Raw genomic sequence first — 15,048 nt, 5'->3', positions numbered from 1 at the left:
TCATCGGTGGACGGGCTATCTTTCGGTCGCGTTCCATTCCTTGGCTGCCACTCCGTTATCATCCTCGCCAATCGGCCATGTTCATCATCCTCGTGGTATACAAAGGTGGACAATACTTAGTACCAATTATCAAAACGATACAACAAAGGGCATGGCGTGGAGCGGCCCTCATCCAGCAGTGGATTGCCACAAGCGCTGCACGTGTACACACACATATATATAACAGATAACGGGAAAAAAATATTTACAAAGAGTTAAAGAATTTCGTATGAAGTCAAGAACTGCACGTGTCTCTTTCTTAAATATGTCTACATAGCGGAATATCACTCGTTTTGCGTTCGCCGCGGTAACAAAACGAGTGTTGTAAATTCCACGTTACCATGACATGTGCCAGCACCACCCGTAGCGCCCACGCACTCCGAGACAGCTGATGGGAGAGAAGGGAGTGACGGTACTTACTCTTGGCCGAGTCTCCCATATCGCCCATGAAGGTCGAAAAATCCACTTCGACTTTCTAACTCGATGTATCCACAAAAAAATATAATAACAACAATGTATGCTGTGATAAATATAACCTACCAAAAAAAATCAACGAAATTACAACGTGAACGATAAATAATAATTATAGCCGAGCTCAATAATAGACTCAATTGCAGCCGATCAACTGAAAATAAGTACATTAATCCTCGTGTTTTGTTCCTCAATCGAGATAAAGGGATGGGTGTGTAGCCGGATCGTTACTCCATACAACTTAAACATTTATATTGTTACAACGCCGTCAATTCGCTACAACCAATCGATAAACTCGTTATCTTCAGCACACTAACCATTACACTCGTAACAGTGAGTGCTGTCAATTGCTGGCCGCCCGACCTTTTTTTTTTTTGAGACCCTCTTTCCAGATAACTGTTAACGCTGCAGCCCGGCAAACGAGACTTTACAAATGACCCAAAATGTTTTCTCTCATAATATACATAAATAATAAGTACTCGAAGTTGGCACGGTGGATGGATGAATTTGGGCGGGGGGATGGTGGAGTTAATTGAGCGGTAGGTCGCCAGGTATCTAGGTGGAGGCGGCGTTCTTGGCGAGTCTGGATGAGTGTGCTACGGGGCTGTGTGCGCTGCTGCAGGACGACGGAGCGACTGCCGATGCCTTCTGCGTCAGCGGCGTGGCCCCAAACCTCCTCCACACACAACTCCCCCCCACCACCAAACCCACCCTGGTGCGCATTGTGGGCGAGGCATCATGTGCCCTCATCCCAGCCGCTCACTCCCATTGGGTGGTCAACTCGAAATGGGAGAATCGCTTCTCGTCTGCACTCGAGGGCGTCGCTCGCTCGCTCCATCGCTCGCTCCTCTCTCATCTCGCTCGCTCGCTCCGCGTGCGTATGAGAGGCACCGGGGGAGACAAAGGCGGTCGGGCGTGGTTTGGCTAGTCACCCGCAGCGCCCCTCCGTGTGCCGTGCTGGCCTTCAGAGGTGCCGCTCGCTAACGGCACTCGTCCCAAACGTCTATTGAGGCTGCACGGAGGATCGTTGTCTTTGTGTGTCAGCCGCTGGGGAGACAAAGGCGGCCCGGCGTGGTAGTTGGCCACCCATACCTTCTCGTGGGCCCTGCTGGCCTTCATATGTGCCACTAGCTAACAGCCCGTTAAGGGAATACGGGAGATGTTTGTCCGTCTTTGTGTGTGGTGGATGTGTTGTGTATGTCTCCGATTAGTACGGTGCGAAAGAAGTTCAACATACGGTACATACGGAAGACAAAGGCGGCCGGGAGTGGTTACTGGCCAGCCCACCACCACTCCAAACCACCCCCCCACCCTTCCTCCCGCGTGGGTGCGCCGTGCCGGCCTTCATGAGGTGTTCGCTTACAGCACTTTCCCCAATAGCCCCGTGTAGGCTGCACGGCAGAGGGGATCTTTGTCTTTGTGTGTGTGTATGTCTTTGTGTGTGTATGTCTGTTTGTTTGTCTGTGTGTGTGTGTCTTTGTGTGTGTGTCTGTTTGTTTGTCTGTGTGTGTTTTTGTGTGTGTGTCTGTTTGTTTGTCTGTGTGTGTGTATGTTTGTGTGTGTGTCTTTGTGTGTGTGTCTGTTTGTCTGTGTGTGTGTATGTTTGTGTGTGTGTGTCTTTGTCTGTCTGTATGTCTGTTTGTCTGTGTGTGTATGTCTTTGTGTGTGTATGTATTTGTGTGTGTGTCTGTTTTTTTGTGTGTGTATGTCTTTGTGTGTGTGTCTGATTGTTTGTCTGTGTGTGTATGTCTTTGTTTGTGTGTATGTCTTTGTGTATGTCTGTTTGTCTGTGTGTGTATGTGTGTATTTGTGTCTATGTGTGCGTGTGGGTCTACATAGGTGCTGCTCGCTAACAGCACTTGCCCCAACAGCCTATGTAGGCTCTACTGGGGCATCTTTGTGTATATGTATGTGCCCTTGGCTTTATGTGTGTGTGTGTATCGGCGAGTGTGTATGTGCGATATGTCTGTGTGTGTGATGGGAGCGGTGGTGCAGCGGTTAGCGCGCTGCGCACCGAACCCGGCCACCCGAGTTCGATTCCCGCTCACGGTCAACACCAATGACGATTTTCTGAACCGGTCCTGGGCCTCCCCAAGGTCGACTCGGCCTCAAATGAGTATCTGGTGCGGTGTGTAGTAAATATCGCCACTCGGGAGACAAAGGCGGCCAGGCGTGGTTGCTGGCCACCCACCCCCTCGTGTGCCGTGCCTGCCTTCGTAGTTGTTCGCTCGCAGCGCTTGCCCCGACAATCTATTAAAGGCGACACGGGGGATCTTTGTCTTTGTTAAATATGAATACGGAACACAGAGCATGTGTGTGAGAGTCGGGTTTATGCGCCGTGTGTGTCTGTGTGTATGCCGATGGGTAGGAATACGTGTGCTCGCGAACAGCACTTGCCCCAAAAGTCTGTTAAGGCTATGCGGGGGATCTTTGTCCTTGTATTTGAATGTATTGTGCGTGTTACGCTGATACATAACAATGATAGAGCAACGAGTGTGTGTATATACATCAGCGTGTACGGTGTTTGTTAATGAAGTGCGTGGTGGTGTGTGTGCATTGTTGAGTGCGTGTATGTATGTATATGTAACATTGTCTTTGTGTTTAGGTGTGTGTATCTGTCTGTGTATGTGTCTTTGTGCTTTCAGAGGTGCGAGCCAACAGTACAGTCCTTGCCTCACAAGTTGTTGCAGTGTACACGGGTGATCTTTGTATGTATGTGTGTGTATGTGCCTCTACGTGTGTGTATGTGTGTGTTTATGTTCGTGGGGAGCGGTAGTATAGCGGCTAGCGCTACGCTGCGCTACGAGCCCAGGGACCCGAGTTCGATTCCCGCTCACGGCCAACACCAGTGACGAGTATCTGAACCGGCCTCCCCTAGGTCGACTCAGCCTCAAATGAGTATCTTGTGCGGTGTGTAAAAACATCGCCACTGGGGAGACAAAGGCGGTCGGGCGTGGCGTTGGCCACCCATCCCCTCGTGTGCCTTTATAGGTGCTCGCTAACAGGCGAACAGCACTTGCCCCAACAGTTTGTTCAAGGCTCGACGGGTGATCTTTGTCTTCGTGTGCATGTGGGGAGCGGTGGCCTTGTGGTTCGCGCACTGCACTCGAATCGAACCGGCGAACTTCTGGATCGCAAGTCCCGTACTCTGACCAGCACAGCAGCAGCATCATCGTGACTCCTCTTAAGGTCTTTTTCTTCTAATCACCTTGGTCGTCTGAATTCGTTGAGACCACTGCGATGGGGATGTCTCGCATCCACGTGTCCCACCCACCCAGGGCAGCCACTGATCGTAGGGGGCGCCACGGTGTCTGTGAGATGTTATCTCTCTCGCCTGGTCTACAGGAGGTCGTGGGTTCGATCAGGACCCTGACGCCTACTGCTGCTGTATATTGGGCGTTTGCGGTGTCTCTCTCCCCGTGGTCGCGTGGATTTTTCTCCGGGTCCTCCGGGTCTTTCACCTCCACACTTAGAATCAACATCGCGCGTTTATTTGGCCACTATAAATTTCCGCACAAAAAGTCGCTTCGCTGAGCCGTCACTTGTGGCCAGGCGGCTTCTGACAAAAAATAAAATCGCTCAGTGGGCCTCACCTGGTAAATAAAATAGTTCGTTTTTGGTTGAGCATCTACAACATCGTACTGACACGTGTATACTGTATGTACGTTGGACTTCTTTCGCACCGCACGTATAGCCAACCGTGGCTAATCGGAGGTGCGGGGATAAAAAAAAACACGATAACAAGCATTTGTAAAGAAATGAGTTTTCAATCTTCCTGCACCTCTCCATTGCTTCTCCTGTCACCGACACCTCCCACCCACCCACCCCACCACCCCACCACCACCACCCCACCACCCCACCACCACCACCACCCCACCACCCCACCACCCACTCCACCACCACCACCGTGGCTTGCCACGAAAGCCTCATCAGCAGAGAGAACTCAAATGCCTGCAGCGCTTTCTCCAGCGACTTGGTCATGGGCCACCTGTTTTTGTTTTGAGTGACTTCGATGAATTGTTGGAGAGTCCTCCTTTCCTGGATTTTCTGTTTGCACATAGTCACATAGTCACTCACTTTAAGATGTTTTCTTGTTCATGTTTTCGTTTTTTTGTTTGTTGCGCATGCATCCGATTCAAGAGCCGAATGGCTCACAGGGCTATACCTAATAAATGAACTGAACTATTTGGCATCCCTCCCTGCCTCCCTCCTATTGCCCACCCCCTTCCTACCCCCCCCCCCCCTTGTCTCGTTACATCGCTCCGTCCCTTCTCCACGAGCAGTCGTTACGCGGGGCTCGCCGCTTCACCGTACAGAGTTGGCCTGATAGCTTTAATCTACATTGTCTTATCGTTGTTATTGTTTGACTTGCATCCCACTGGGATTTTTTGCACACAGCGTTGAAATGCGGTGCTTTTTCTGGAAGACTTTGCTGTTTTTTCCAGAATTTTTCTGTTGCGTGTAGTCACTTTAAGATGTTTCTTGTTTGTGTTTTTGTTTGTTGCGTTTGCACCCGAGTCCAGAGCCGCATGACTCACAGGGTTATATACCTAATAGATGAACACTGAAAATGAAAACCGAAGCACCCTCAATCACAACAACTGATTGTATTCGGTTTTCGCCCCATTCTTGTTGTGGTACAAAGGCCATCACGAAAGCCCTGTGGTTCACATAGGGGCAAAGTCTGTTAGTTCAGGCGGGACAATTAATTGGAATCGGATTATTTAAAATTAACACTATAAACAATTTTACACTATGAGACTTCCTTTAAAGTGCGCTGTTTTTGAGTTGTACGCCTTTTGGCGTCATCTGGTTCAACACCAATGGAGACTAGGCTCTAAGAAAAGCTGTCCCGGGTGTGGACCAATCAACTTCAAGGGCAGTGCATATCATTATCATCATCAGAGTTGTTTCTTTTTGTTTGCATTTTGACTGCTTGTGTTGTGGTTATTGAAAACATGATCCCTTGTATAAAGGTGTCAGTTTTTGTACCAGATGAAAGGGTAAAAACCTATTACTATATAAACTATTTTGTTTGTAACAGGTAAGGCCCACTGAGCTATATAACTCTTTGTCAGAAGCGACTTGGCCACAGATGATATCTCAACCAAGTGGCTTATCACGTGGAAATGTATAGCAGCGAAACACTCCACACGGGTGTTTGTAAAATGTGGAGAGAAAAACCGGAGGACCCAGAGAAAAATCCACGCGACCACAGGGAGAGACGCAAATTCAAAATATACAAGCACCAGGGTCGGAATCGAACCGACCACCTCCTCCATACCAGGCGAGGTAGTTAACATCTCGCCACCGTGGCGAATCCGTTGAGCTATAAAGCTCTTTTTCACATGCGTCTAACGGGTGCCACGGTAGCGAGATGTGATCTCCCTCACCCGTATATTTATTTTGAGTTTGAGTGTCTGCTTGTTGGGCTCGCATTTGTGGCAGTGTCGCTTCTAAAAAAGAGCTGTGTCTTTATAGCTCAGTGGGACTTACCTGGCAAACAAAAATAATTTAATTAGTGAAATAGTAGTTAGATGTAGCTGTGTAGGTTTCACCCAATTAGAAAATGTGCGAGTATTTTTCATTCGGCAAAATTCTTGACACTGGCTCCGGCCCACGAATGACATCAGGCGACGTTGAATAGCTAAGCAGAAGGCGCGCGTGTGTAATAATTAAACCAGGGCGGCCTGCCGGTTCGAGCCGCGAACCTCTGCAATACGTGAGTGGAGTAACGCTGGGCGTACTGCATCACGAACCTCGCCAAAAACCGCCTACACACAACGTTCGATTACCCGTCACGACTCTATCGTCACGCTTCAGCGGCGAGTGAGATCCAAACCGGACATTGGGCCACCACCTACACGGACCAGCGTGGTGAAGTATGGTCAACAACCCCCATAAGTGAAAGGCGACATTGGGTTGACTCACAGGGTGGGGTCAGCCCGCAGTTCATCATTGCGCTTCGTCTCGTGCTAAACACAAAGACAAAGATCCTCCGTATAGCCTTGACAGACTGTTGGGGCAAGTGCTGTTAGCGAGCACCTATGAATGCCGGCATGGCACACGAGGGCGTGGATGACCAACACCACGCCCGTCCGCCCTTCTCTCCCCAGTTACAATGTTTACACACCACGCCAGGTACTTATATGAGGCTGAGTCGACCTAGGGGAGGCCTGGGACCGGTTCAGATAATTGTCACTGGTGTTGGCCGTAAGAGGGAATTGAACCCGGGTCGCTAGGTTCGTAGCGCCGCGCGCTAACCACTACACCACCGCTCCCCACTGCGTAAGTCCACATACATGCGCACAATCATAAAAACAGACAAAATATCCGGCAGTTTAACAGCTTTCAGCAAACCTGAATCTGCTGATGAGACACGGCACGGTTGAAACCCCTCTAGAGTTGTGCTTGTATTGAACGAATGCTGCTGATGAACGCACTTGCAGAATAGGTCGTGCGGCTGATGGGCTGTGTAAAGAAAATACGGTCGTATTCTACGTGGAAACGTAAACTATGGGAAGGAGGCGTTATTAATGAAGATAGTCTTACGCATTGTATTGACCGTGTCCGTATTGACCGGATAAACGCCACGCGTTGGATGCCACGGTGGTAGGGGAGTGGATGGGTGAGTGGGTGGGTGAGTGAGTGAGTGGGTGAGTAAGTGGGCGAGTGAGTGAATGGGTGGGTGAGTTAGTGTGTGTGTGTGGGCGAATGTGTGAGTGAGTTAGTGTTTGGGTGGGTGAGTGACTGAGCGGGTGTGTGAGAGAATGAACGAGTGGGTGAGTGAGTGAGTGAATGCGTGGGTCGATTCGTGGCTATGTGAGTGAGTTAGTGATTGAGCGGGTGAGTGACGGAGCGAGTGAGTGAGAGAGTGAACGAGTGGGTGAGTGAGTGAGTGAATGCGTGTGTCGGTTCGTGGCTATGTGAGTGAGTTAGTGATTGAGCGGGTGAGTGAGTGAGCGGGTGAGTGAGTGGAGGGGGTGGCTGAGTGAGTGTGAATGGGGGGTGGGTGGCTCAGCATAGCCCCGGGTCACTGGAGTGACCCTCGCTAATTATTCATTAGCGCTAAGGGTGTCAGTGACAGCCACACACTGAGCCATACAGTCCAGCTACACGCATCTTGACAAAGCACTCGCGCACACAGTGGACGCTACGCACACTCAACAGATTCGTCAATAAAAAAAACTGCCCTTAAGGAGGGAGAAGTCACATCGTAGGCGACGTTTCGGGCACTGGCCTTTCTTTCACAGCAGAGAGAATAGGCAATTCGCCCGACGGGTTATGTACAGGAGCGGCAGTGTGGTGGTTGGAATCATCGCACTACGGACCTGGACACCCGAGTTCGATTTCCAGGCCACGGCGCACATCAGCTGCGATTATCTTGAACCGGTTGTCTCTCCCCTGGGTCAACCCAGCCTTAAATGAATAGATTATATTGCGTAGAACATCGGCGCTGGGTGAGATAGAAAAATCGGCCGGTTGTTGTTCTGGCCACTGCCTTAATAGGTGCTCGCTAACTGCCCTGGCACCAACCGTTGTTTTATGTTCCAAGGGCTACACGGGAGGTCTCTTGCCTCTGTTGTTGAGTGCGGTAATGGAGCGGTTCCCCCACTGCCTGCCACCCGGGTTCAATTCGTGGTCTGGGTGCACGTGAATAATGTAACACGAGTGTTGGATTGTATTCGTGCTTGGTTCGGTCCTCTTCTAGGTATGCTCTGTCGTAAAATGAATAAAATGTATGCACGGCACGCTCTTCGTGATGTGTTCCAAGTTTGGAATATAGTCAATGATTCCACGATTATGATGATGACGATGCTACTGATGATATTGAACCAACCATTCTGCTGCTCATTGTTATTATTATTAGAAAATATGTTCGTGGTGAGGGTGATTTTGAGGATGGCGGTGCTGCTGCTGTTCATAATGATTATAAAGATGATGATGATGATACTGCTGCTACTGATGACGATGATACTGATGATGATGATACTGCTGCTACTGATGATGATGACGATGATACTGCTGCTACTGATGATAATGAGGATACTGCTGCTACTGATGATGATGACGATACTGATGACGATGATGATACTGCTGCTACTGATGATGATGACGATGATGATACTGATGATGACGATGACATCACGGTGTCAGATTTAAAACTGACCACCACCGACTTACCAACGTGAGTCGCCATTCCGATTAGCACGGTTGGCTACGTACGGCGCGAAAGAAGTTTAAAGTACGGCGCATGCGCACAACTTAAGTGTCGGAGACGTCACCGCGGCGCTTGTGCCAGGCTAGGTGCACTTTGAAGCCACGCGAAATGCCGAAGGCTCCACAACCACCAAAGACAAAGACCCCCCGTATAGCTTTAACAGACGGTTGGGGCAAGTGCTGTTAGCGAGCACCCATGAAGGCCGACACGGCACACGAGGGGGTGGGTGGCCAGCACCACGCCCAGCCGCCTTGTCTCCCCAGTGGCGATGTTTTTACACTCCGCACCAGTTACACATTTTGGGGCTGAGTCGACCTAGGGGAGGCCCTGAACCGATTCATATAATCGTCACTGGTGTTGGCCGTGGACGGGGATCGAACCCAGGTTCGTAGCGCAACGCGCTAACCTCCACAATACCACCAGCAGCACCACCACCATTAGGACCACCACCACCACAATCACCACCACCACCAGTAGGACCACCACCACAACCACCACCACCACCCACTCCCCCTTAGGCCACCAACACCCACCCCATAGGACATCTAAGCGACGCAGTCCGCTCTCAACAGATGTCCCCTCAATGTAGGCCAGACGGGCACGCACACAAGCAAACCACCACCGCTCCTTCTCTCTCCCTCGCCGACCCCCATCGCGTCCCCGGGGGCAATCCTAATTGGCCCATATGTCTCTAACCCCCAGGGGGCTGCACTCAATTGATTTACCCGCGTGTTTGTGTGTGTGTCTCTCTCTTTGCCGTGTCGCGTTGTGTATGTGTGTAGTGTTAGTGTCTTCGTGTTGGGTGGGTGGGTGAGATGTGAGGATGTAACGATTTGTGTGTGTGTGCGGTGGGGTGATGGTTTGTGTGTGTGTGTGAATGTGTGTGGTGAGGAGCAGTGGTGTAGTGGTTAGCGCTACGCTGCGCTACGAACCTGGCGCCCCGAGTTCGATTCCCGCTCACGGCCAACACCCAGTGACGATTATCTGAACCGGTCCTGAGCTTCCCCTAGGTCGACTCAGCCTCAAATGAGTACCTGGTGCGATGTGTAAACATCGCCACCGGGGAGACAGAGGCGGTCGGGCGTGGTGCTGGCCACCCACCCCCTCGTCTACCGTTCCGACCTTCATAGGTGCTCGCTAACAGCACTTGCCCCGAGAAAGTCTATTAAGTCTTTGTACATATGTGTCTTTAGCGAGCGCCTCTTAAGGCCGACATGGTTCACGAGCGGACGCTGTGACGATAGGGGCAAGTGCTGTTAGCGAGCACCTATGAAGGTCGGAACGCTAGACGAGGGGGTGGGTGGCCAGCACCACGCCCGACTGCCTTTGTCTCCCCAGTGGCGATGTTTACACATCGCACCATGTAACACATTTTAGGCTGAGTCGACCTAGGGGAGGCCCAGGACCGGTTTAGATACTCGTCACCGGTTTTGGCGGTAAGCGGGAATCGACCCCGGATCGCCGGGTTCATAGCGCAGCGTAGCGCTCACCGCTGCACCACCGCTCCCCACACTGGTCCAATGACTTGTTCACATATTCACCACTGGGAATCGAACTCAGGTGTCTGACTTTGTAGTGCAGAGCGCTAACCGCGATGCAGGTTGCATTAGAAATGAGGTTACAATGAATGAATGCGTTATTGTTATATCCATGTGTGTAACGAGCCGCTAACATGATGGGATGTGTAAACTTTTGTGCCTCTCATCGATTATTATCAGCCGATGGTCATTGGACTATAGTCAATGCCACGGTATGTCCTGGTGTCAAGGACACGATTTCACTGTTCTGTTACTAGCAGATGTTCTTGCTGGTACCTGCATGGCTGTGAAGTCGACATGGAATCTAGCAGCCTCTACCATTATTATTGAGATGATGTGGTCCATCCCTTCCAATCACTCCTGCTAAGTGCTACCGTCATGACCCACTCAGGAATTATTCATCCAATAAGACGACCATCCCAACGGGACACTTTAGCCAACACCTGGGACAGGAGGTCACACGAGGCAGCCTTCGTCCCTCCACCCACGTTCATCTTCGATGGGGGGCACGTGGCAACCACCGCCATTTTCTCATCTCCAGCTGATGGGAGGCGGCCCCACAATAGCCTGTGACTCGCGACTTGCCACGCTGCACCGCCCATGCCCATCTCATTGTTCCTGTTCAGAAGAGGCAACGCGCTGCCGTGTCACGTCACTCCGTCCCGAGTCGAGGGCAGAGATGAGTGGCGGTCACGGGTGTGTTGAGACGAAAACGGCATCGGAAGCCCACAATCACAAAGCACTCTTTAGACCACACTTGAACAACAACAACAACAAAACAACAAACCAAGTTGCCATTCTTCACGGGAAGAGCGGCTTTGGCGCCAGCATCATCGTCCCCATCGTGGGGCTAAAGGAGGACTCTGTCGCGCTCGCGCTGCGGAAGCATCGCATGTGAGAGGAAGTAGCCGCACGTCGTGAGTGGCTGGCTCACGTGCCGTCTGCCGACAAGAAGCCAAACGCATTACCGTAGTTGGAACCGCATGCCAGGAGAGTGTGTGTCATTGTGTGTTCGTGTCTATGTGTGTGTCTTTGTGTGTCTGTGTCTATGTGTGTGTTTGTGTGTGACAGGGATGTCCTCTGGCTCCCACATTATTTAACATCTATTTTGATCACGTAGTTCGTGAAGCCTTCAATAGCTGTACTGGGGGAATTTCCATTTGTACAGATATAATGGGAGGCTGATCGATGTCCGGGTGCAGTCAAGGTACGGCTCCCTATTGGTCAACCATGTTATGTATGCCGATGATCTGGTAATTGCTGCTCACTCAGAGGAGTTGGAGGCGCTGCTGCTGAACCTGGAGCTTGCCACTAAGAGGTGGGGCCTTACCATCAGTCCCACCAAAACTAAGCACCTACCTGGGTATTTTGTACCATCGGACACTCCACCCCCACAACTCCCAATCGGTGATGGGGCAGTAGTGGAGAGAGTGGAGAGTTTCCCATACCTAGGCAGTGTGCTTATGACCGGCTCCAGTTTAACAGCAGAGGTCTCACTCCGAATCAGTCGAGCTGCAATATATTTTCATCGGTAGCGTAACGCTGTATGGAAGCTACCTGGTCTGTCGCTCCGCACGAAGCTTCAGGTCTTCTCGGCCACAGTCATTCCCTCCCTTCTCTACGCTTGCGAAAAGTGGACCCCCCGAATGGAGCATCTTCGCCGGTGGGAAACATTTAGGCTGGCCTGCCTACGATCCATCCTCGGATTGTGTGAGGAGCTCACAAATCCTTGAAAGATCTGGGCAAAGTCCCATCGGTGAGCCTCTCCGGCAGGCAAGGCTGCGTTGGCTGGGTCATGTAGTCCGCATACCCAGCCACCGCATGCCTAAACGGCTTTTGTTCGGCCGGATCGAGGGAGCTAAACGGGCGCGGCACGGGCTAGAGAAGAGATGGAGTGATGTGGTACGGGAGGACGTGGAGCTGAGTGGACTTGCCGATGACTGGTACCAGCGGTGTCAAGATCGGCCTCTGTGGAGGAGGCTCGTGAAGGACGCTACTGGGTAGTTGGAGGCAGTCGCCCTCCAGAAACAACGGAGAGCGGGGGAGCGACGCTCAAAACAACGAGCGGAGCGCCGGGTGGCTAAAGCACAGCGAGTTGTTACAGTAGGGGGCACAGGTGGTGCATCAGCCAGTCATCTCGGTCATCTCAGTCAGACGACCCGTGGCACCTGGGTCTGCCCCGTGACCTCCTGCCAGCGGGCGTTCGACACTTCACGTGGCCTCAAGGTGCACATGGCCTGGCACAAGCGTCGTGGTGACGTCACCGCCACTTAGTGGCGAATGGCGGTTGTTGTTGTTGTTTCGGTGGGTGTAGTGGTTATCGCGTTATACTCCTAACCCGGCGACCAGAGTTCGATTCCCGCTCACGGCCAACACCAGTGACGATTATCTGAACCGGTCCTGGGCCTCCCCTAGGTCGACTCAGCCTCAAAATGTGTAACTGGAGCGGTGTGTAAAAGCATCGCCACTGGGGAGACAAAGGCGGCCGGGCGTGGAGCTGGCCACCCACCCCCTTGTGTGCCGTGCAGGCCTTAATAGGTGCTCGTTAACAGCACTTGCCCCAACATTCTGTTAGAGGCTTCACGGGGCTTTGTGTGATATTTTTTTGGTACCATAGATGTGTTCGTGTGTCCGTTTATTGGCATGTACAGGGTTTAGAAAAAAAGTGTGGTGAAGTATGTACTTGCCTGTATGTAGTGCAGTATGTGTGGTAGAGTGGTGTGTGGTGTATGTGGTGTGTGTGTGTTGCCCGTGTGGTATAGCTCAGGGGTTATCTGTAATGAGAGACGATATTGGGATTAGGTTGGGACTGAGCGTTAATTTGTTGAAATTCCTGCATCTGTCAGAAACGAACGAAGCGAAATGTTTTTGTTTGAAGCTGCGGGATCCGTTTCGACGCGTAATGAGTCAATTAGCGTGCGGCTGTGTTTTAGAACACACGCGCACGTACGCACATACACATACACACGGAGACAAATATTCTCCCCCACCCCGTATCGCCTTGAACAGACTGTTGGGGCAAGTGCTGTTAGCGAGCACATCTGAAGGGCGTTACGGCACAAGAGGGGAGTGGGTGACCAGCACCACGCCCGGCCGCCTTTGTCTCCCCAGTGGCGATGTTTTGACACACCGCACCACTTACACATTTTAATGCTGAGTCGACCTAGGGGAGGCCCAGGACCGGTTCAGATAATCGTCACCGGTGTTGATGGCTGTGAGCGGGAATCAAACTCACGGGTCGCCGGGTTCACAGTGCAGCGCGCTAACCGCTACACTACACACACAGTGACACACACACCGACACACACACACAGTGACACACACAGTGACACACACACACACACAGTGACACACACAGTGACACACACTCACACAGTGACACACACTCAAACAGTGCCACACACACACCGATACACACACACAGTGACACACAAACACAGTGACACACTCACACAGTGACACACACTCAAACAGTGACACACACACACCGATACACACACACAGTGACACACACACACACAGTGACACACACACCGATACACACACACAGTGACACAAAGACAAAGATCCCCCGTATAGCCTGAACAGACTGTAGGGGCAAGTGCTGTTAGCGAGCACCTATGAAGGCCGGAACGGTACACGAGGGGGTGGGTGGCCAGCACCACGCCCGACCGCCTTTGTCTCCCTAGTGGCGATGTTTACACACCGCACCAGGTACTCATTTAAGGCTGAGTCGACCTAGGGGAGGCCCAGGACCGATTCAGATAATCGTCACTGGTGTTAGCCGTGAGCGGGAATCGAACCCGGGTCGCCAGGTTCATAGCGCAGCGCGCTAACACACACACAGTGACACACACAGTGACAGACACACACACAGTGACACACACACACAGTGACACACACACGCAGTGACACACACACACACAGCGACACACACACAGCGACACACACACACAGTGACACACACACACACAGTGACACACACTTACACACATCCCACCCCGTCACCATCCCCCCAGACATCGTGAATGGGCAGGTGGGTGGGAGGACGGGGAGGCGGTGCTGTTAAGCGAAGGTCAACATTAGGATGAGACGTGACCTGTGAACCCCAATCACGTCTCATTAAGACTCTGCCTCGTGACATACGGGGGGGTGCCGAGTCGCCCCCCACCACCACCACCCAACAATCCCTTGGGTTGGGGCGTGGCACGAGAAATTGGCCCTGACCAAGATGAGTGATGCCCAATGTTCCAGCCGGTGGGGCCATGCATTTAGCGATGTGAGCGCAGGGAAATCAAAGCCACTTCGCGTTTGGGCCATCATCATCATCATCATCATTGTCGTCGTCGTAATTAGCAGCAGCAGCAGCAGCCATGGTCAATCCACTGCTGGATGAAGGCCAGATCTCACCCCCCAAATCCGCCGCGGCGGTGAGATGTTCACTCCCTCGCTTGGTCTAGAGGAGGTCGTGGGTTCGATCCCGACCCTGACGCCTGCTGCTGCTGCTGTATATTTGGAGTTTGCGTGTTTCTCTCATCATCATCACGGTGGCTAGGAGATGTTAACTCCCTCGCCTGGTCTACAGGAGGTCGTGAGTTCGATCCCGACCCTGACGCCTGCTGCTGTATATTTGGAGTTTGCGTGTTTCTCTCTCTATCAACATCATCACGGTGGCTAGGAGATGTTAACTCCCTCGCCTGATCTACAGGAGGTCGTGGGTTCGATCCCGACCCTGACGCCTGCTGCTGCTGTATATTTGGAGTTTGCGTGTCTCGCTCT

General features: G+C 51.9%; 1 protein-coding gene across 1 annotated transcript in view; it reads right to left on the bottom strand.

The window, feature by feature from the left end:
- The window catches only part of LOC133354275 (insulin gene enhancer protein ISL-1-like), a 51,327-nt gene extending 50,206 nt beyond the window's left edge, over positions 1 to 1,121 (bottom strand). The window contains exon 1 of the mRNA XM_061570993.1: positions 460 to 1,121. Within this exon, the coding sequence (XP_061426977.1) occupies positions 460 to 487 (28 nt within the window). The 5' untranslated portion in view covers positions 488 to 1,121. The remainder of the gene's footprint in view (positions 1 to 459) is intronic.
- Positions 1,122 to 15,048: the final 13,927 nt, after the last annotated feature.

This window comes from Lethenteron reissneri, chromosome 46, assembly GCF_015708825.2.
Source record: "Lethenteron reissneri isolate LAM-NWPU_2019-01 chromosome 46, ASM1570882v1, whole genome shotgun sequence".
Classification (NCBI taxonomy): domain Eukaryota; kingdom Metazoa; phylum Chordata; class Hyperoartia; order Petromyzontiformes; family Petromyzontidae; genus Lethenteron; species Lethenteron reissneri.
The sequence above is the reverse complement of the archived record's forward strand: the minus strand, read 5'-3'. Positions and strand labels throughout refer to the sequence as shown.